Genomic DNA, 21,191 nt, shown 5'->3' on the forward strand with positions numbered 1-21,191 from the left:
AAGCTCGGGAGCGCAGTTTTGCATTTGAACGCGTTCAGTTTGCGTTCCAGATCAAATATTTGAACGAGGGATCAAGTAGGCTTGAACATTGATCAGTTCAAAAAATTGAACCCATGAGAGCTGAAAAATGAACGCGGAAAGATTATTGTTCCCAAGGCTCATAACGACACATTTCCATGCGAAAGTCATACACAGCAAAAAAAGTTGTTGAATATTACATCGAAACTGCTGCAACCAACTCATTCCCTCGATTGTATAATATTACACAGTCCGACGTACTCGAGGGCTATTGATGTGATGAAAAAGAACGATGTAATATGTTCGATGTAATGAATGCGACGTACGATGTACGATGTAATTACATGGATGTAATAGGAAATCTATGTAAACAAAGCAAATTAAAAATAAAATAAATGCTCGATGATTGATTGAATTGCTTTTTATTCTTTAAGGCTCTTAATATTTACAGTATTAGACAAAACTTTTGCAAGTTTTGTGATTTTTCATACAAAATGATCAACTTTGGTAGATTTCAGTTATTTATGGACCGATATTAATGAAATTTTCACAGCACGTCAGACATGACTTGAATTTCAACATTTATTTTTAAGCGTTTTTTTGGATAAAAAAAATCACTTAGAATTATATGTTTAAATTCAATTTATGTCTTACGTTTTGTGAAAATTAAAATCGATCCATAAATAACTGAGATCCAGTCTTCCAAAGTTGATCATCTTGTTTATGGAAAATCGAGAAAGTTGCAAATGTACTGTCCAATATTGTATAAGCGTGTACTCACATAAAGATACACTTAGATTCATTTAGCACAAAAAAGAATAAAAAGCAATTCAAACAACCATATTTTTCTAAACGTTATTAGACATGCAACACAAATTTTGTTTGTTTCGGATAAATTTTGTTTGTTTCGGATAAATAACCATTTCTATTGCTAAATCATAAAAGAAAAAAACATTCTATCGTGTCCATTAGGAGCAATACTTTATTCTCTCATCGATTATCCGTGCAGAAACGTGTTTGTATCATTTTATTAAATTTCTCAGCTTTATAGATTGATAGGATATCAGAATTCCTTTCGTTGGATCGGACTTGAGGCTAGCTCAGACGTGTTTATCGTTCATTTTCGACCAATTGGTTTTTCCACTCCAATTTTGTAATTTTGGATATTAAAGAAGCAACCATACGTTGTTGCCCACCAACAATAGTAGCCATGGATCGCGTACCATGCTCCGGATAAATTTTCAAAAGGTACATTTGAAGAAATTCCAAGGTTTTAGAAATTTGCTTTGGGTATTTAAAAAAATACACAAAGTACACAACCAATAGTTGTTGAACTGCTCGGATGATGGTGTTGACGCCAGTAGTCACCAGCTCGTGGTCGGCATAAATGAAAAACTGGTCATCTAAAAATAATAATTAAACTTCGATTATCGATTCTACGAACCATTTAGGTGACGAACGTACTTCTGATAATAATTGAAGGGAAAACATCATCGAGATGCAAATTTTCATCGGTGTTCTGTGAATAAATAAGATGAAAATAGTTACTCAGTATTTCTAATGAACTTATTTCATTTACCTCCAGCTCGTGTATGAGACATGAAAAGTCTTCGTGTAAAAGTTTGGCCACTCCTTCAAGAATCTCTAAATCACTCGCACTGGACGTAATATTTAGAGATTTTTTGTACACTTTGGCAACTTTTATTAATTTTGTCCTTTTCTTTGCGAAGTTGGTGGTGAAGGTTTCTGCATCAACCCCTGTACCTTTGAAAAAATGGTAATTCAATAGCTCATTCCGCCGAATCATAGGTATTTCTTGACACAACTTTTCGATTGTCATCGAGCTGTCAATTTTATATCGAATGAAGGCTTCAGTACTAGTAAGCACCTCGTCATTCAACTGCATAGATTCGGGATTATTCCGAGATAATAGCATCAAGTGTTCCTTACTACAATATGTTTTTCCAGATTTGTAGTATTCCTCTCTTATCCCTGCTTTACATTGACGGTTGGAACAACCCTTATTATGAGTAGTTTGTTTTTCGGTCCTGCGGGTTCTATTTAAATAGGAATTGTGATTTCTTAGTTTGTCAGCCAAACTGTTGGATCCATCACCGATTACGTCTCCATCGTCATTGTAATCTCGAAGAACTGAATATTCCGTCGTTATCTTTAGTGCGTGTTTCTTGAAGATGCTGAACGGAATCTTCGTGGTAATTGTTCGGAGTTGTGCAGTTACATGATCGACCAGGCGATTATAGTTGGTTTCGGATATGCCACGATATCCAGCACTTGGTTCATGGCCTTGAAGTTGGTGCATTACATCGCTTGGTAGGATTTTCCAATTGATTTGAAAGTTAGCCAATTTCAGCGGCGCGGAAAGGTCGTGTTTAATCGATTGTTGTATTCTCGGAACGCGATTTTGATCAACGGTTTTAGATGATATCTCTTTCTCCTGCGAATCTGTTTCCATTTCTTGCAACGATGACTTATCTTCCTCAATTTCAGAGACATTACATGTAACCAATGTTTCCGTGGATATGTCCTTAGTACGTTTGTTCGAAGTTTCTTCAACAGAATCGGCCAGTTTCCGTTTGTCACCACATGACAAATTCGGTAGAGCCAATGGATCTTCCAGTGTAGACACATTTGATACATTGCCAAACACAGCGTCACATTCCGCTAGTTCTATTGAGGCTATCGAGGATAACGTAGAATCCATAACACTCGATGAACGGGACGGCTCTTGGAAAGTCTGAAAGTAATGCATAGAAAGTAAGATATATTAACCTCTCTACTAGCAGCATCGTTCTTTCACAAAAAAAAAAAATAATAAAATCGATATTTTTATATAGTTTTGCACCATTTTTCCACAAGTTCTAAAAAACTCCTTTTTTAGAATATGCGTCTATTCTCAATGAGTCATATAGATTCGAAGATATTCCGATATTCATAAGGGGACCGACGCGTAAGCAAAACCCACGTAAATATCTCTATAGATTTTTTATTACGTTCGGTTATTCGCTGTTCGAAACAATACTTAGAATAGAGTAGTTTGTGAAACAATGAAACAAATTGGTGCAACATTTCTAGAGTAATGAGCTTCAATGTTTTTGTACCACTCCGGACGTAAAAAGGTCTTGAAAACTTCAAAAATTATTATTTTGTAATTTTTATTGGAGACTACTCAATCGATTTGTATGACTTTTTTCTCAGAGATGCTCCTTATTACAGCGGGGATTTGCTGGTTGGAATACGACAGGCTTCTTTGCCTGAAACTAATCATAATTCACACTATCAGAACTTCGCAGCGAATTATATGAATGGCCTTCCACCGATTGATTTATGGTTTTGATTGAACTATACCAACAAATATTATTCAAACGTTATGTTAGTCCTTAACGCGATTAATTTTATGAACAAATCCAGAAATTCGTTTTCTAAATTCTTTACAATCATATTAAGCTTTTTTTTCTAAGCATTCCTTCGTGTATTGTTTTGGGAATTTTCAATGTCAATAAATACAAGGAATTTTCCAAAGTTTTGCACGATGAGTTTTATTTTAAAGCTCTCCAAGGAGCTTCCTATAGGTATTTTCTTAAAATGAGTTAGTCTAAGAATTTCTAGAAATTGATCTCAGCAGGGCTGGTAGAGTCCCTTTTTAGTTACTTGGGTTGAATTCATTTATTTATTGTTTTGCACAAAATATTATTCCAAATTTATCTTCACATTTTCATGAATATAGATGGATGTCCATTCTTTTCAACCATGTGTAGATTTTTCTTTGCTTGAAGAATTCAAACAAATTCCTTGTCATGCTTATTCCCGTTATGCCCATTTATTATTTAAACGTAAATTTATTGGGGGCTAGACAATGATCAGATTTTTTCACCGATTTGATCAAAAATTATACACCTGATATATTTATGGTATGCTCAGATAGCCTGAGATGTCTTCAAGCTTTGAATTGCCTGAATTAAGTTTTAATATCGAAACCCGTCATAGGAGTTGTTAGTAAATTTGTTTGGGTACCAGCACATTTATGGTAATGAACAAGCTGATTTATTGGCAAAATTTAATGATTTTCGTGGACCGATATATAAACGTGTTATTAACTATTATGAATATTTTATATATTTTATTTTGTTTTTATTTTGAATTATGACCTTAGATTCAAATATTTGTGAATGTCATAAATCACATGAATAGATAGATCATATTGTCTTTTAACGTTCTCGTTTTAATGCACCTACAGATAAATTTATAGATAGCATTTCATTCCCTTTCATAAACATGTAATATAAATATTTGAATGAAATTTCTTATCGTTTATAATATTGCTAGTTTATTTTTTTTATTATTATTTTTCCTTTCATCCCATCTAATTGATTGGCTTCCTGGATACGTGCTGCTTTTGTACATTCATAATGACGGAACTTGGAAGATTTCGGTCCGTTATGGATCGATACGGGGAGAGCCTTTATTCAATAAATATTATATTATAACGATATTTGAAAAGATAAAGAGGTTTTGTGCCTTTTTGTGAAAGATTTAATTAAGAAATAACGCAAAGTAGCAAATTATTGGGTTAAAAGTTCCATACCACTTATTCAAACAACAGATTTTTTATAATTAATCTTCAAGCTGTTTAGTGGAATAAATAAATGAAATATAATTTAGTATCATTCTATTTAATTCCACTACAGTTTGTATCCTTTCGCGTACTTCGACCTCAACTGTACGGCCGTCTTCAGTGTCGTGTACAGTTGAGTCAGACGCATATCTGTCAAGGGATACAAACTCTAGTGGCTTGATTTTTATTGTTCACAAATATATCTAAGACAATAATTTTTTTAACGACAAATCGCGAAAACAGGGTGGAAAACGGTCATGATAAAAATACGAAACAATTTGATCGAAGTGATGCATCATCAGTGAAAGTAAGTGGAAAATCTATTTACAAGGCATCAACTTGTATGGGGAGAAGAGGCACAATACACGGGGCGAAATGGACACCCGCTTATTCTCATTCGCTTATTCTCTGAAAACATTCATGTTTAATAAAAAATACAATGTATGGAATGTGTATTGCACATGAACTGTTTGACGGCATGAAAATATTGTCGCACCGCCACCAAACCGGATCGCGCCAGTGAGACTCGCGACGCGCCTCAACTCGCCGCATTTTGAAATCAGTTTTTTAGTGTGGCGCTGCATTCTTATGATTTTTATGAACACAGCGCACTATTCACATATTAGCTGCGACGCACGGGGCCCGAGAAAACAAGAATTATAAATAAATGTTGGTCTTGGTTACTACCGGATACATAATAATATTTTTTGTTTATTAAACATGTCCTTAGAAATTTGACTATAACTTTTTCTCAGCTTGATATTTTTATGTAAGCAAGGAGACGGAAGAATATATTTTTTCGGCAAATTAAGAAGCACAGAGAAGTTTTTTTTTTCTTGCTTGTGTGATTGAGGAAGATCCCTTTTAAATATCAGAACGAGTGGCACACATTAATAATTGAGAAAAAACGAGTAGGGAAGAGTTCATTCTATTACAAACAAAAATTAGAAAATATTTATTGATATTGTGCTCTACAAGAAAACCACGAAATGCGATTATCTGAATATACCCAACTCTTTTTTTGCACGGATTTTTTTACACGGCCGTGCAAAAAAAGTTTCCATGCATTTTTTTTCCGCCTTATTTTTACATGAAACGTCGAGAAATAGTGTTACTTTTTGTACACGGTTTTTGAAATTCCTCCGTGCAAAAATAGAATCGGGTGTATGTTGACATACCTTCGCAGCACCAAATGTTTCAGATTTAGCTAATTTGCAACATTCGCGTTCTTGAAGAACAACCAGAATCCAAGCTTACTTGAATTTTTATATTTTTTTGTATGGTATTCAGTTGGAGCTGCCTGACAGCTTAACTTGTCAAGGCTGAACCCTCGGTCTGGCTTTTGCCAAGTTTCCCCTCTACCAGAACCAATACACAGACGGACAAGGCTATGGTGCCCACATGACCACTGTTTTTTATTAGTATTGTGACGTGATAGTTTTTGAAAAATACCCATATTCCCTTGCTTCTGAGAAAAGGAAGCATTGTGGAAATCAGCAGCTCCATCAGAATTTGTTTGAAATAGTGTAGTAGTGTCATTACTAATACTAGGATGCCGGTGCCATTAGTGGACTACCTAAGCTTTGAAAAATCAACGAAATAACGAAAAGCCTTAACATAGATCTTTTGGTGTCAACAGAAAGATTTCAACTTCTACTATATGGGAAAAATATAAAAAGAGTGAAAAAACTAATTTTTAACATAAATTTCTTTGAGCCACTATTGGTACACGTGTTCTAGTAGTTGCGCTAGTTCTACAGTAGTAGGCGTTCGGTAATGATACAAGGAATTTTAAACAAAATGGTAAATTTTTACATAGCTTTAACATTTTTCCCTCGGAACAGCAACTAATATCTTTTGAATGAAGCATAAAGATCATCTCTGGGACTTTTCTTCATTTTTATACATCCATTTTAAAAACTGCTTCCATCCGTTGATCCACTACTGGAACACAACGGCACCTATTGGTGCAAGGGAGCTAATTTTTTGCGTAACTTAATTATTTATATGACTGTTGGATAGAATAAAAAGTTGAAATTTGGCAAATCAACTGAATTAGAGGCGATCTATCCACCAAAAATAACACCTATCGTTTTTATCGAAAAATGTACGTTTCTCGCATAACTTCTGATCTCGCCCTAAAAGCCATTGGTAACCATGTGCTGGTTGTTTCTGAGCATTTGAATGTATTTTCATGTTATTGACCAACACTATAGGGAAGAAAAGATCATTATCTACCTGCCAACATCACGGGTTTGGATGCTTATTTTTTCATTTGCTCAGAAACAACGAGCTACATACGTGGTTACCAATGGCTTTTAGGGCGTTATCTCAGAGTATGCGAGGTTTTATTCCATAGTCCAACCTACTGGTACATTACAACCATTGGTACCGGCACCCTATCTAGTCAAAATGGTTTTGAATAATTTGTCATTTAAGTGCTATTCTGATTACTCCTGTCTTTTACGTAAGATTGAAGGCTTAAATGTCATTTGTTGTGAAGTCTTAACAAAATTAGGCTGTTTAGTAGTAGTTCTAGTTAATTTCATTTTTCATTGTTGAAAGTATTTATTGGTCATTACGTTCATATATCCTTAAAGAAATAAATCACTTTCCTTGTTTGTTCAACAATTTCTCGAACCTAGCAAGTGAACCCTAATGATCGATCTCAGCGTCTAACTTTCCATAGTAATTTTAATAGTGAATATTTAAGAGTAAAGTTACCTTAGGCTTCTATAACAGTCTCCTACAAGATTCACTTTTCGGTGGCAAATGCAATGCTTCACAACGCCTACTTTCCTACTTGAAAATTTTGCGAAAATGAAGCTGGAATTAGATTATTTATACCGTTGTTACAAAAGAGGTATTTCTTTTTATGGCAATGTAAAAACCATATTAAAATAAGATTGTCGCCACTTATTTGTACTCAGTGAATCTACTAGTCATTTTCCTCAGAGTAATATTCCCTACGTCGAATTTGACAACGATGTGTCTAGCTAGCTAACAGTAAGAGTGGCTACGGATCATTCTGGTTAGCAAAAGGCAAACTGGTCATCACCCCAATAGTATTAATGTCCACTTCGAATAGATTAATTATTTGAAATGGGCATCAATTCTATCAATGACGCAGAATGTCCGTTGGATCACATCCGAGATATTAGTGCGTCTATGCCATATGAATTATGACGCGGCTTTAAGCAAAAAAATGCCAAAATGTGATACCACCACTACAGGTTACGCCTTTGGTTTCCGTCATATGGGCTAATGGATTATGTCCTCTCATCGCGGCAAGGTCGCATAACCAAGGGGAGGGACTTGAATTTTGATATTGCGTTTGAATTGCGCGCTTTATCTGTTAACTTGTTAATAAACAACTGAATGCTCGAAAAGTCATGATATTTTTACTAGCAGAAATCTAAACGTGTTTCAAATTTTAATTATAATTTATTGACTTTTAAATAGATAAAGTTAGTTGTTATGTGTCTTTAAAAACGATATTACTGGAGGTAATTAAATGGCATTCACTAGCATTACTTACCTAATACATTCAACTTGGTAGTACGAAATTTTTAAAATAAAAATGTGACAAACTTACTGCTTATGAATATAGTAGTTCAAGCTATTGAACTCATTCAAAATCACTTCAAATTTCCGGGTTGTTCCAGATGCCTAAAAATTTAAAATCTACTGAATAGTACAAGTCTAATTTTGAACCTGATTGCGTAAAAACAAAGTAAAAAGCCACATGAGGATAACAGAAAAAAATCGTACCGAACTGCGTACAACATATAATTTCTGAAAATCATTGTATTACTGTGTGCGTTTGTAGGAGCGCCAAACGCTGTAGGATTTTTTGAAAGGAAGGCGAAGTCAAAGATTGATTACCTTTCCTAGGTCGGCGCGGTGGTAGCTTTGTGGTAACGCATTTGAACAGGTATTTGAATCTTAACACTAATTCTAGCTTGTGCTAAGTATACCAGGATTAATCTAAACATCCTTCTATTTTAAAAATGTTTTACCTGAGTTTGCTGAATGTCATGTTTCTTATTCTCGTCAACGCTCGTCGTCGTGTTTTTCTCGCTCCATTCCTCGGAATTTCCCAGCAACATGAAACTCAATCCCTCTGATGACAACAAATCCAGCACTTCATCTTCCACGATCATGGATCCATCTGCTTCCAAAACGATGCTTGTGAGTTCTTTTTCAAAATGTGAACGACCTGTGTGGGGAAAGACGATTATCAATACCTTTGATAAAAAAATATTGTTATAAAATATATACCAGTATATACCTTTTTCTAAAACATTTGCAACAGTGGGGCAACATTTAACAAACGATTTCCTTCTTTGGGAATCACCTATACGTATAAGTCGGGACATCGTAGAACACATGCTGAAAACAAAATAATGATTGAATACATAGTTAGAACAAAGTAACGTATAAGGCAACGTGGGGCAGTTTGGCTACCTTAAATTAAAATCGATAAAAGTGCTAATAATATTATGGAATCTTAGGATTTTTATGATTCCAATACACTAGATTCGCACGATTTCCGTTGTCTTATAAAGTTTACGAATGAATGGATGATTTTTCAAGATTTGTAATTTTTCAAGTCGATTTTTCACCGATGGGGTAATATAGTCTATTTTAGATTATAAAACTATCTCATATAATCTAAAAATTTAATTATTTTTTCACTACACTTGGAAGTTATTAGTATTAATAAACACTTCCTGCAAATAGATTAAATTGTGAAGTCAAACATCATCATTCTAAAATCATCCGACACGAATGCCCTGATGAGGGTAAAGTGTCGTTAATACATAATAATAATAATAAATTCTAAAATCATCAAATTTGAAAAGCCATTCGGGGCAATATGGGTTGATTTTTTCCAATATATTTTTTTTTCTTTGTATTTAAGTTTAGAACACTAACCTTTTTTTAAAACACAGACAAATTAACTTCACACTTTCGTGCTCTCTAAAACTACCGTTGACACAACAAATTCGAATATACGATAGAAACCACATACAAACTTAGGAGCTTATTTTACAAAACGAGCAGATTCATGTGACTTGTTTGTATAGGTAGTCACTGTCAATCAAAGAACTTAAATATGCATATTTCAGATGTCAATCATATGTAACGGAAAAAATATGTAACGGAAAGAAATGAATGCCAGTTGAAGCATAGTATCGATATTTATTATAATTTTCTCTAGTAATCAATGAGCACTAACTTACCTTATTTTCTAGGAATTGCATGACTATTGAACAGATAAGTATTTTCTTGACATCTGTATAACTTCAGCGGAGTGATATCGGGAAGGTCTTTCAAATTAACGCAGTTTACATCTTCGGTACTATGATCCTGAACAACTGGGATTCCCATCTCCGTGAAGTATGATGCACTTATTTTATCTCCATAAACAAAAATGTCGTCGGTAGTATCGTTTAAAATGATACCATGTATCATAATTATGTAGAATAAATCCTCGAACTCATCATGCTCCATGAATAAACAGTATCCAACTTTGATTGTCGTACCCAAGCAAATACCAGAATCTGTGTACTTGAAGTTTTCTCCATAACAATTAAACAGTTCCATAAGTTGCTTTTCATTTTTATTCAAATCTTCGCAGGTACGCATGGTTCCTTCGTAGATGATTTTTTCGTTGAATCTCTGCTTATCCGCACTTAAATAAGCTTGCAAGTACTGATGTCTTTCACTACAAAGCTTCAAGACATTTTTATAATTTCCTGCATGCCGCAATGCTGTTTTGAAGTATGAATGCTTCCGCTCACCGCTCAAAGTACTAAATTGCATAAGTGGGCCATACTGGAGGATAAGATGATGGTAATGTGAAAGGTAGTGATGTTTTGGTCGCAAAGGAGACATAAAAAGCGATGATCTGATTTCTAAATAGTGACTAATTTCAAGTTTGAGCATTGCAACTTGTCTTGAAGAAATCAAAGGGGCAGTCACAATATCAGTGATGTTCTTCAACATTATGATGAGCTTGAATGCAGGATCCTCGTGCAGACGTGTTAGTTTGAGCAGCAATAATGGTATTATTTGGATCATATGCCAAACATCTATTGCTTTGCTGGTGACACATTTCTTGTTCAAATTGAGGCTAATCTTAGAGTTCAGCTCAAACTTCTTTAAGAGGTAATTTAGTCTGCTTTGTAGATATTTCTCTCCAACGAGCTTATTTCTGATGAACCGTCGAAACACTAGCATGGTGTCATAATTGAAACAACCAAGAAATAAGTCATGGGCTAAACAAGGTGGCATCCCAAGTTCAAATAGTTGGAAATATTGAAGATCATTAAAAATAGTGGAAGTCTTAACGCCTCTAGTCGGTTTCCCGCTGTTTAAGCAGCCTAATAGATCCTGTTCATAGGTATCTTGATGCCTCATTTCACAGTCTTGTAAGGGAGTGCGCCGAAAGTCGCTCAAGGTCGTGTAGCAGTACCGTGAAAAATATTGGTGCGTTGAGAAATTTTCGACTAAGCCAGCCATTTGATGTGTACCTAAGAAAAATACATTGTATCATTTCGCATTTGATGACTGAATATTATTGTTACCTAGGTTATCACCAAGCAGTGCAAATATTGTACCATGTACCATTACATCACATTTATCAATAATTACTCGTAGTCCTTTCGTTTCCAATACTTTCATGTCGTCGATAAGTACCTTGAAGATAGAATCCACTCCATACTTTTTCAAGTCTTTTTCAAAACACAATAGGGCTAAAAAATTGTTGTCTGCCTTTGCCCTCAGAGCTGGATGCATGTTTCCAATGGTAAAATATACTCCAACCATTTTATGACGCATCTTTGCATCACCTAATGGATTTACAGTTCCAAATCCATCTTGATATAAGAATATGTGTACACTGTTAGCTTCTCGGCATAATCTAGTTGTTGAAAATCGAAGACCATCTGTATAGTTTGTCATGAAACCGTTGTTGGACGTTAAAGTTGATGGCGTCAATCTTAATCCTCCGTTAAACAATGATTCCAAGGTTTTTAAAATAGGTACATAGTAAATGTAACGGCCACTGTTGGGTGAAATTTCTATTTCTACTGGTTGTACATAGCAAAAATTCTCTTTAAAATATTTTTGGCGCATATGTTCGGAGCGAAACATTCCATTATCTGGATTGAATAAAATGGTACTAACAGTTTCTGATCCAAAGTCCTGTAAAATTTCATTACTTTCATATTCCGATAACTGGAATTTTTGCGAAATTACAGAAATTTTGTGACGATTCCAATCTTCTTGGGATGATGTAAGCTCTACCATAGCGTCAACAATTTGTTGGACCGCAGCGCTCGTGACGTGGTGTTTACACAGTAATTTTAAAAACATAACTCCAAAAGATTTCGCTGCATTTGAAATGTGCTCGTTTTCGACTAATGTTGTATTCGATTCATTTGTGCTCTTGGATTCTGATAAATTGGTTGTACTGCACGATTCAACCCTGCCTACCGATTCGTTGAAATGTTTGATGGTTCGATGATAGTATATATTGTGTATTTTCAACGCGTTACAAGTTTTAAACGGTTTTATCCTGCATTTTAGGGGGCAATACACTGGAACACCTTCTGCCAAATGATCTTTGAGATGTTTAGTAATAACATCAAAACTTTCGTGCGAAAACATACATTGAAGAGCAGTACATTTGTACTCAAAACTACTTGTGCTTGGTGCATGCAAGTGCGAACGTCTCAAGTGTGATATGAAAGTAGGATATTTTTTTAACGTAATATTACAGCCCTGCAGACCGCACACAAAAGTAGAGTTGAATCTGTGGATGCGCATGTGTCTTTGATAAACTCCTACATTGCTAAATTTTGACCAACAAAATTTACAAGTGATATCCATCGTGTCTGAAAAAAACACAAAATAAAATGTAGATATAGGTGTATATATATATATATATATATATATATATATATATATATATATATATATATATATAATAAATATCTTTTTGATAACAAAATCAATATAAGCTTATCATTATATATTAACTGAACTTTTCGGATCAAGCTATGCTTTGCCTAAATAAACATGTCTTCTGCTTCTTCTTAGCATTACCGTCCTCACTGGGACAAAGCCTGCTTCTCAGCTTAGTGTTCATATGAGTATTTCCACAGTTATTAACTGAGAGGTTTCATTGCCAAAGTTGCCATTTTTGCATTCGTATATCGTGTGGCAAGCACGACGACACGTCATGCCCAGGGAAGTCGAAGAAATTTCTATTACGAAAATGCTTCCAAAACTCAACTAATAATATTCCCAAATAAACCAAAAGCTATTCATTTGAAAATTTCAAGTAGACATGTTGTCACAATGAGTGGGGTTCCAAAAAAATGGGCAGAGGAAGTTAAGTATCTACGGCTCATGCTAGATAAAAAAATAACTTTTAAAAATCACATTGAAGGCATTCAAACCAAATGTAACAAATATTTTAAAATCCACTTATTAACACAAAATCACAACTTTGTATTGAGGACAAGCTTTTAATCTTCAAACAAATTTTCAGGCCAGCCATGTTGTATGCTGTACCAATATGGACTAGCTGTTGTAATACCAGAAAGAAAGTTCTGCAGTTTCTGTTGAAACATTGGAACAAATGTCAAATGCAATAATTAAGAATTTTAGACAAAAATCGATGCAATCTTCTATTGCCACGATTAATGGGTTATAAATTTCTATATTAAGGTTAACTTAGTTTGGAAAACGTTTTTGTTTTCTCTCTTATAAGCACAGTTGATTTCACCAATCAACTCACCCGTAAAAATTCTGAACTACTACGGCGAATTAAATGTAATATGTTGTTAACAAAATGTTAATAAATACTTACTTTAGTTTTACTAAATTAGGATGATTGTGTTGCTTAACACAGAACACCTAGATATAAGAAATGAACGTAATGTTTGTTATGATACTAATAAAAAATTAAAACAAAAACGACAGGGGACCAAAAAGAGATCATAACGCTATTGGAAGTTGCCATCTCATGTCATATTTATGAGTAATTCTAATTTAATGTTCAGTTTCCGAGACCTTTTTTTCTATCTTTATTACGAGATTTTTAGCCCTGGGCTAGTTTATCTCCAGCCCAACGCACAGTGCTTCCAAGGGCCTAAATTCGTGATCGAAAATGTTTTGCACAAGAAAAGTTGGTTTTACAGGTATGGTGTCTTCAGAGAAGTTGTTCGGGATGTTGAAGCCCTTCTTAAGAAAGAATTATTTTTGTGATGAATCCACCTAGAAGTGAGATAGATTTTCACTTTTTTGCAAAAGTGGAGATACAGCAATAGTGTCTTCGGCAAAGTTGTAGATAATTTCACTACATGAAAATTTGCTGAAGACACTTTAGCTCTATCTATTGAATTTTAAGAGATATGGGTCATTTGTTGTGAACGACCCCTTAAAACTAGTTTTTTCGTTATATCTCTTTCTGGGTATTTTTGAGATTTTTTACATGTTCTACAAAGTTGTTTTAATTGATAAAATACGCATTTCTTTAGGAGACATCAAAAATGTATCTCTTATATGTTCGGAGTTATATGATATTTTATGTTGAAAAATCGACTATTTCACCTTCCTCTAACATTTACAGGGGCAAATTGGGGCAACATTTTTAGCTTGCATATAAAAGAGTAACTTAATAACTATCAAATCCATGGTAACTGACACGTGGCACTGCTTTCCTTGACTACAAAATATGTTCCGTGAAATGTTGAAAAATTAAAAGTATGCAGCTTTTAATACCGTGTATTTTTTAAATACGTAATCTTTCATGGGTCTGGGTCATTTGGCATAAAGCCATTTGGCATAAGTTCATCTGGCATCAAGCCGTCTGTCATAAAAGACATTTGGCATAACGGTCATTTGGCATAATGGTCATTTAAAATAAACACATTTATAAAGAACAGGTATATTTTGAAAGAAAGGATTTTATTCTAGTTATGCGAAATGACCGTTATGACAAATGGCCATTATTTCAATTGGGGTTGTGCCAAATGACCTTATGCCAAATGGTCGGCCATTGAGATGATCATCTCTAGATTCCGATATGTTTCACTTTAAGCACAGTGGATAATGTAAATAATCAATTCGCCTAATACTACATATCATCATATGAGCACTTATGTAATAATAGTAGTTAAAAGATAGTCTTTTTATGGAGAAAGAAATTGTTGAGAGAGAGGATCAAATAAATAATCTACATAGGCAAAAATATTGAGATGTGGATAGGTCTTATTTAAAATTTTCTTCTTCACATTCTCAAAAAGTAGTATCTAAAACCTTAAAAATACACATAACAGCGAAATTATAGCTTGTTCATGGTAACAAATGGTAGTCCGTTTGAAACCCATTCTGTTCGTATGTCACGCCACTTAGTTTCATTTATATGAAAAGATGGATAGATTTATAAAGATTATGTTCTCTTGTAAATACAAAAGAGCAAAATACCAAAACTAAAGAAAACATTCTTTCCTTTATTATTGTTATTATTATTATTATTATTATTACTATTATTATTATTTTAAGCTTAAATAGGATGACTTCCGTTTTAAGGAAAATAAATTACTAACATTATTCTATGTGCTTTATACTGCGTTCAGTATAGAGCTGATGTTACGTAATAAAGGCTATCTCTTAGTATTCATACATCTAGTTTTCACTGTAAATGAGAAGTATGACGTTTGATATCAAGATATCCTATCTTAGGCAAGAGCCAAACCAAATATATCATTGCGTAAAAGACCTGAAAATTGTCACTCAGCCCTGAAAAATGGCGTATTTAAAACAAATATAAGGTATTAAAAGCCGCATACTTTTATTTTTTCAATATTTTTCAGAACATATTTTGTAGGCAAGGAACGCAGTGCCACGTGTCAGTTGTCATGGATTTGATAGCTATTGAGTTACTCTTTCATATGCAAGCTAAAAATGTTGCCCCAATTTGCGCCTGTAAATGTTAGAGGAAGGTGAAATAGTCGATTTTTCAACATAAAATATCATATAACTCCGAATATATAAGAGATACATTTTTGATGTCTCCTAAAGAAATGCGTATTTTATCAATTAAAACAACTTTGTAGAACATGTAAAAAATCTCAAAAATACTCAAAAAGAGATATAACGAAAAAACTAGTTTTAAGGGGTCGTTCACAAAAAATGACCCATATCTCTTAAAATTCAATAGATAGAGTTAAAGTGTCTTCAGCAAATGTTCATATAGTGAAATTATCTACAACTTTGCCGAAGACACTATTGTTGTATCTCCACTTTTGCAAAAAAGTGAAAATCTATCTCACTGCTAGGTGGATTCATCACAAAAATAATTCTTTCTTAAGAAGGGCTTCGACATCCCGAACAACTTCTCTGAAGACACCATACCTCTACAACCAACTTTTCTGGTGCAAAACATTTTCGATCACGAATTTAGGCCCTTGGAAGCACTGTGCAACGGCCCCACTTTCCTTCCGAAAGAAGCCGTCTGTTCCCGAAGTGATTTGTCGATATAGAGTTGCGAACCACTGTTCGATATCTTTTAGCGAATTACAACTCCAATTAGTTTGGTTGCAATGTAGCTTTAGCTGTTATTTTATTTTGCTGTTAGTTTTAGGATAATTAGTTAAGTGTAATGTAATGGCGGCGAAATAATGCATTTTACTACTTATGATACACATGGGCCATTTATACAATTAGCTTTGCGAAAACCACTTAAATAATAGAACTTATATAGTAATCGTGTAATCAATCATTTTGCGATATATTATTATCCCATGAAGTAATCATTAGCTGTTAGTAAAGGGAAATTGTTAAAAATATTGAAAAATATTAGAGAGCCCTAAATGGAAAAAAGTGCAAATATGTACCAATAAATTATTTACGATTCCTTCTTAAAAACCCCTTGGAAAAAAATTTAGCCGTGGAAATCTTGCGACAAAAAAGTATGAGATGTGTGAAGTTCCGATAAAAGCTCGAATATATGTTTTTCAGTGTACATTAACCCAATCTAAAGTACGGATTTTTATTTTATTTTATTTTTATAGCTGATAGCTTTTTGGATAAGCTTTGTTTAAACATCTGTATTGAAATATTACGATTATGCAGAATTCTACTGTGTTTACTATGAAATGAATGAATGATGTACAAGAAAACCCTATCAGAAGAAATCATGCTTTTTGGGTATTACAAATATTGGACTGCTCGTAACACTGTATGTTTTTTTTTTAATTTCAATATTTGTTCCAGGAATTTCATCAGAAACTAAAACAGCTATTTGCCCAAAGAATACATTTATTGATTCTTTAAAGTTCTTTCAAGTCCAATCAAGAATTCAACCTAGATTTACTTATGAAACTTTCTTTAGAATTTAATTATTTATTACAAATTTTTAATATATTATGATTTCTTCAGAATGTCCAGCAGGTCTCTTTATGACATTTTTCATGGACGTCCTAAAAGATTTCATCCAAGGAATCCCTAAAACAATCCGGAAATTATCACTAAAACAAATATAAGGTATAGGTATATACTAGTAAGTTCTAGTAAAATGTATGTTGATATGATAAACTCTTGCGAGGATCTTAGAAAAACTACCTAATTTCAAAGTAAGACTGGGAGATGTTCATAGATGGATGAAATCATGAATATATTTTTGTGGAGGCATTCCTTGAAAAACATTAAACTGAATCCATGAAAAAAATTGTGTAGAAATGAACTGAATAGTAGTTATTGCTGATGTGAAACATCAAATAAATTTTTTTAAGAATTACTTGAAAAATTACTCCAGAAATGATTGGAAGTCAAATCTGTTAAATGTTTTCAACTAATATCTCAAACATATAACTAAAACATCTTTAAAATATTTAATTCTTGTACTTCGCTTCATGAATAACCTTTGGTGAGAAATATAGAGATCGTTCAGATACTGGTAAACAGCTAGGTATAATTCTCTGCAATATTTTTGTTTCGTGTTATTGACAACTTTCTTCTGTTTTTTTTTTTTTTTTTTTTCTACGGATGTTCTATTAGATTCTCAGTAAATTTCTGACAGATTTTTAAAGAGAAATTTTTAAAAATCTAGCAGGTTCTTACAAGATTCTAACAAAATCTCTTAAAGGATCCTAGCGTATATTCATTGACAAGACACTTTGCGTATTTCTTGTTAAGCATTTTATGAGGTCCTTGTTGGATCTTTTAACAAAATTTCGGTAGGTCTTCGGAGAAATCGTAGCATAATTTTCGACGTACTGCTTGAGATATGCTTGGCAAATCTTTGAAAAGACTATTAGAGGATTCCCAATAAGAGTTTCCTTGGCAATGGATCATTGAAGGTAACTCCTTTCGGCATTCACCGCATGAAAACGACGAATTCCTAATTTGACCCTCTCTAAATAATTAAAGTCCTTGTGAGATCTCTGATGAGAAATTGTGTGTTTGGATTTCTTTGAAGATTCGTAGAATATTCTTCTCTTTTAACCTGCATGGGCTTTTAGTGAGATTCTTCAATTATTCTTGGTGAGATATTTGATGTATGTTTTTGAAGGACCTTTACTGCTGTGAATCGCAAGTCAGTCCCATCTGCATTTTCGCCAAAATTGAATTGATATGAGTTTTCAACATATCTATCAATGTCCTTTCAGCTGCATTAAAGATACAAAATAATTCGTTGGGAAAAAATAAGAAATAACAGCAAGTAAAATTTTTCCATAATGAAAAGTAACCGCATATCAGTCCCACTACAGATTGCCGCATCGTGTAACACAAAAAAGAACCGTGTTTTGATCATCTTCATATTTTTCTCGGGAAGATATGGTAGTGGAAAGCAAACTATGAAAGTTTAATTCAACATGTACAAGTCTTCTGGATTTTTTTTAATATTTGTATGGAAAACGAGTTTGTAAACGTTTATGTCGATTTTCTCAATGCCTACTTTTTACAGATAGGACTGATTTGCGATTCACGGCAGTTTAAGTATTCATTGAAAAAGTATTGACTTATTTTTGATAGAACTTCTGATGAATTAATGATGGATTCGTGGCGAAATGCTTTTTTATCAGATACTTGGTGAAATTATTGACGCGTACACCAAAATTATCGTTTCTTTTAAAAACCGTTTGTCAAACTCAACGAGAGTCTTCCATGAAGTAGTTCTCCGAAAACCAGCCAATTGTCATGCTTGACGCATTATTTCAGAAACATTCTCAAGACAAATTACGATTGGCTATGTATTTTTTTTGGCTTGATGAAAAAAAAAAACAGTCTTAATTGAGTTATACGAAAATATTAATCTTCTATAATATTACAAAAATTCAGTCGATAATACATAGAATCACCAGATTTATACTGAAATAACTTGTTTTAATATTGCAATTAAATTTTGATAATTTTTTCCCTAGCCTCAGCTAACATGCCTTGATTTTCCCATTGTTTCTGACATTCCCTACTTTCCAGGTTTTACCAGAGTAATCCATGTGAAAATCTTGATTAGATATTTCGAATCAGATTTCACTGCAAGAAGGGAAATAGTTACTTTAGAGACCATTTTGGTTAAAAAAGACTAGAGAGTCCTTTAATCACAAATAGTGTGCCGGTACCAGTGGTTGTGAATGTATCAGTGGATTGAAATATTGAACAAACTTATATTTAACTTATAAAACGACATGTGCTATTTTATGTCGGAAAGATCGCCTCTAGTTTAGTCGATTTGTCAAATTTTAGTGATGGAATCAGTATTCTAAAAAATGTATAGAGGCCCGAGAGGGAAAAACATATGTGAATATCAACTATTTTGTTTGAAATTCATTGTATCAATCTCGAACGGTTATTACTGGATCATCGGCACCCTATAGACTTCTTAGAGACTTGCATTAAAATAGGAACCAAGTCTCTAAAATGAGATCTACTATCGGTCCTAAGATTCTGTAGTCCTCATTCACAAATTGTATAATGCATTACATTGCATTTGTACCTATAGTGATACTGTATGCCCTGGAAATTCGAGAAAACTTCCAATCCGGAAAGGTTCTCGACTAGTGGGATTCGAACCCACAACCTCTTGCTTGGTTATGCTGAGGCTGTCTCTCCGAGCGTCGGAATTTCAGGGTTCGATCCTTCATCCAGTCGACATTAAACGCAACCGGCGCCGAACGGTACTCTTTAGTCAGAAGAAAAATAATTAAACGTAGGAAGCCGGATCCTATTCTTTACACTTTTAATTCACTACGGCAATGGGGTTTTTGGAAACTTTGGCCACCATATGTGTCGTATTGAAGTGCTCCTTATCGCAAAGTTTCAGGCCATTCGGCCGAGAAAAAAACCCATACCAAAGTGGATCATGGAAGGGCCTTGGTAGCTCTGCACCTTACTGGGAGTAGGATGTTATTCCCCAAGCGCATCCCTTAATCAGGATTAGGGAACCCGTCATCACCAGCCAAATCTCGCAGACTGCACTACTTGCAAAAGATTCCGGTTTCCTTCCCGTCTTTAACACTATCTGGATGGGCTATGTAAGCAGAAAAAAGAAAATTTTACGTTGGTTAAAACTTACCTTAAAATTCCCTATAGCGACGACCACCATTAATTATAGGTATTATTTAGGCTGCTACGCTAGTGGCTCTGTTGAAAAAAGACAAAGTATGGTTAAAACTTGTTAAAATTCAATATTTTTTCATTAATTTTGCTTACCAAACGAACTTTGAATCGTCCACGGTGTGGCGCTCTCAATTATAAAATGGTGGAACGATCAAAACAAAGTCCTGCAGTGTTGCCGATATCGAATTTCGCAAACATTTAGGGGGTGATATAACAGTCAAGATGTGTAATACTACACATGCATATCAGAACGATTTGGTTGCAGCTGTATCTGTGTAATATTTTTGTATTGTATATGTAAATATTACACAAGTGCAACGTATTTCTGAATGATGGTGTCGTTTTGATGTAATTGGAATGCAACGTGATATTACATCAAAATGGATGTTAATTTGTGTCTGAAATTCGCGAATACATACATTTTCCATTACATCGTCAGCATTACATCGGGCCATATTACATTATTTTTTGCTGTGTACAAAATATGCTAGCAAACATCGATGGTATCATCAATTTGGAATGATATGAATTCAACATAGTTTGATGTATTTTTTCGTGTTTTAGGTTTCTGTGTGCATTTATAAGTGAACGGGGCATTGACAAAATTTTGCACGAAAGTTCAATATTTCTCGATTACTTTTTCAAATCGACGTAAGTAACTTTCATACGGTTTTGAGAAAACTAATTGAGAAGAATCACAACCTGTCTTCTAAAACTGTTTTAAAATGAATCACCTTTTTAACATTTTTTCACCGTGTACATCGCTCAAATTTTGCATACAATCAGATCGCGTTCAAAAAATAGGTAGTTTTTATTATTTTCAACAAAAATAATTATAACAAAATGATAAGCCGTTTCATACAGTTACTTTCGACGTTTTTCTACCAGTGTAAAATCGGCT

At 33.9% G+C, this 21,191-nt stretch overlaps 2 protein-coding genes across 3 annotated transcripts in view; one reads left to right on the forward strand and one right to left on the reverse strand.

The window, feature by feature from the left end:
* Positions 1–21,191, forward strand: part of LOC5569576 (protein kintoun) — a 99,526-nt gene that overhangs the window by 15,493 nt on the left and 62,842 nt on the right. The window lies entirely within an intron of this gene.
* LOC110676385 lies at positions 764–20,932 on the reverse strand. Of its 2 annotated transcripts, XM_021844053.1 has the most exons (7): positions 20,384–20,932; positions 20,247–20,314; positions 8,943–9,043; positions 8,671–8,870; positions 1,598–2,773; positions 1,483–1,537; positions 764–1,421 (listed from the first exon to the last, which is right to left on the reverse strand). In XM_021844053.1, the coding sequence occupies exons 3-7, from the start codon at positions 9,040–9,042 to the stop codon at positions 1,129–1,131; spliced, it is 1,824 nt and encodes a 607-aa protein (XP_021699745.1). In that variant the 5' UTR covers position 9,043; positions 20,247–20,314; positions 20,384–20,932; the 3' UTR covers positions 764–1,128. The 2 variants fall into 2 exon arrangements, with proteins under 2 accessions (XP_021699745.1, XP_021699746.1); XM_021844054.1 differs by lacking the exons at positions 20,247–20,314; positions 20,384–20,932 and adding an exon at positions 9,898–10,897.

The sequence above is a fragment of the Aedes aegypti genome, chromosome 2 (genome assembly GCF_002204515.2).
Source record: "Aedes aegypti strain LVP_AGWG chromosome 2, AaegL5.0 Primary Assembly, whole genome shotgun sequence".
In the NCBI taxonomy this organism is placed as follows: Eukaryota; Metazoa; Arthropoda; class Insecta; order Diptera; family Culicidae; genus Aedes; species Aedes aegypti.

Coding starts and splice junctions, on each gene's coding strand:
- LOC110676385 (XM_021844053.1), bottom strand. CDS start 9,042: ATGTGTTCTACGATGTCCCGACTTATACGTATAGGTGATTCCCAAAGA. Junction 2,774..8,670: donor ATGACATTCAGCAAACTCAG/GTAAAACATTTT, acceptor CATTACTTTCAG/ACTTTCCAAGAGCCGTCCCG. Junction 1,538..1,597: donor GTCTCATACACGAGCTGGAG/GTAAATGAAATA, acceptor ATTTATTCACAG/AACACCGATGAAAATTTGCA.